A 647-nucleotide genomic window follows, 5' to 3' on the forward strand; every position below is an offset into this window, starting at 1 on the left:
AAAGACAATATGCCACAACACAGTCAATAAGGTCTGCTAAGCTCGCGGTAATGATCCCGGGACTGCACACCCCACATTAATAATGCACTACCTGCCCAAGCTAAAGGTGTTAAGCCACTTGCACCAGAACACTGCTATACAGCTGTCCGTACACCTTTGCAAAGTGCATCATTATACAGTCAGATTTCCTGTCTTGATTATACCACCTGGCTTCAGGCCGGTAATTTATTAACCCTACCTAGAGCAGCATATGCATCAAACCCCATAGAAAAGGCAGGTACATACAAGTATCTGCACAGACATGCACAGATTCATGATCATTTCCATGCCATAGGAACCTCCCTGAACCCCAAATCCCTATGAAACCTTCTGCCAAAGGAGAAGGTGAGAAGGCTGCCAGGGACTGCCGTTCCTAGGGGCTCTGTGCAGGGATGCTCCCGCCAGCGTTCCGCGGCACTGGGCAGTCCGAGGGCCCGGACAAGCTGGAAGGGGGCGGCAGGCGGCCGATCCCCTCCCATCCCGGGACGGCTCATGCAGAGAGGGGCCGAGCGGAGGCCTGGTGGGGCTTCGTGGCCCCTCGGGCACCGTCCCCCGGAGCGGAGAATCGCCGCAGGTCTGCGCTCCCGCGGCGGCTCGGGGCACGTCCC

General features: G+C 57.0%; 1 protein-coding gene across 1 annotated transcript in view; it reads left to right on the forward strand.

The window, feature by feature from the left end:
* Nucleotides 1-431: 431 nt before the first annotated feature.
* Nucleotides 432-647, forward strand: part of LOC102042693 — a 2195-nt gene continuing 1979 nt past the window's right edge. The window contains exon 1 of the mRNA XM_005426452.1: nt 432-613. Coding sequence (XP_005426509.1) covers nt 432-613 — 182 coding nt within the window. The remainder of the gene's footprint in view (nt 614-647) is intronic.

This window comes from Geospiza fortis, unplaced genomic scaffold (assembly GCF_000277835.1).
Source record: "Geospiza fortis unplaced genomic scaffold, GeoFor_1.0 scaffold405, whole genome shotgun sequence".
Taxonomy (NCBI): Eukaryota; Metazoa; Chordata; class Aves; order Passeriformes; family Thraupidae; genus Geospiza; species Geospiza fortis.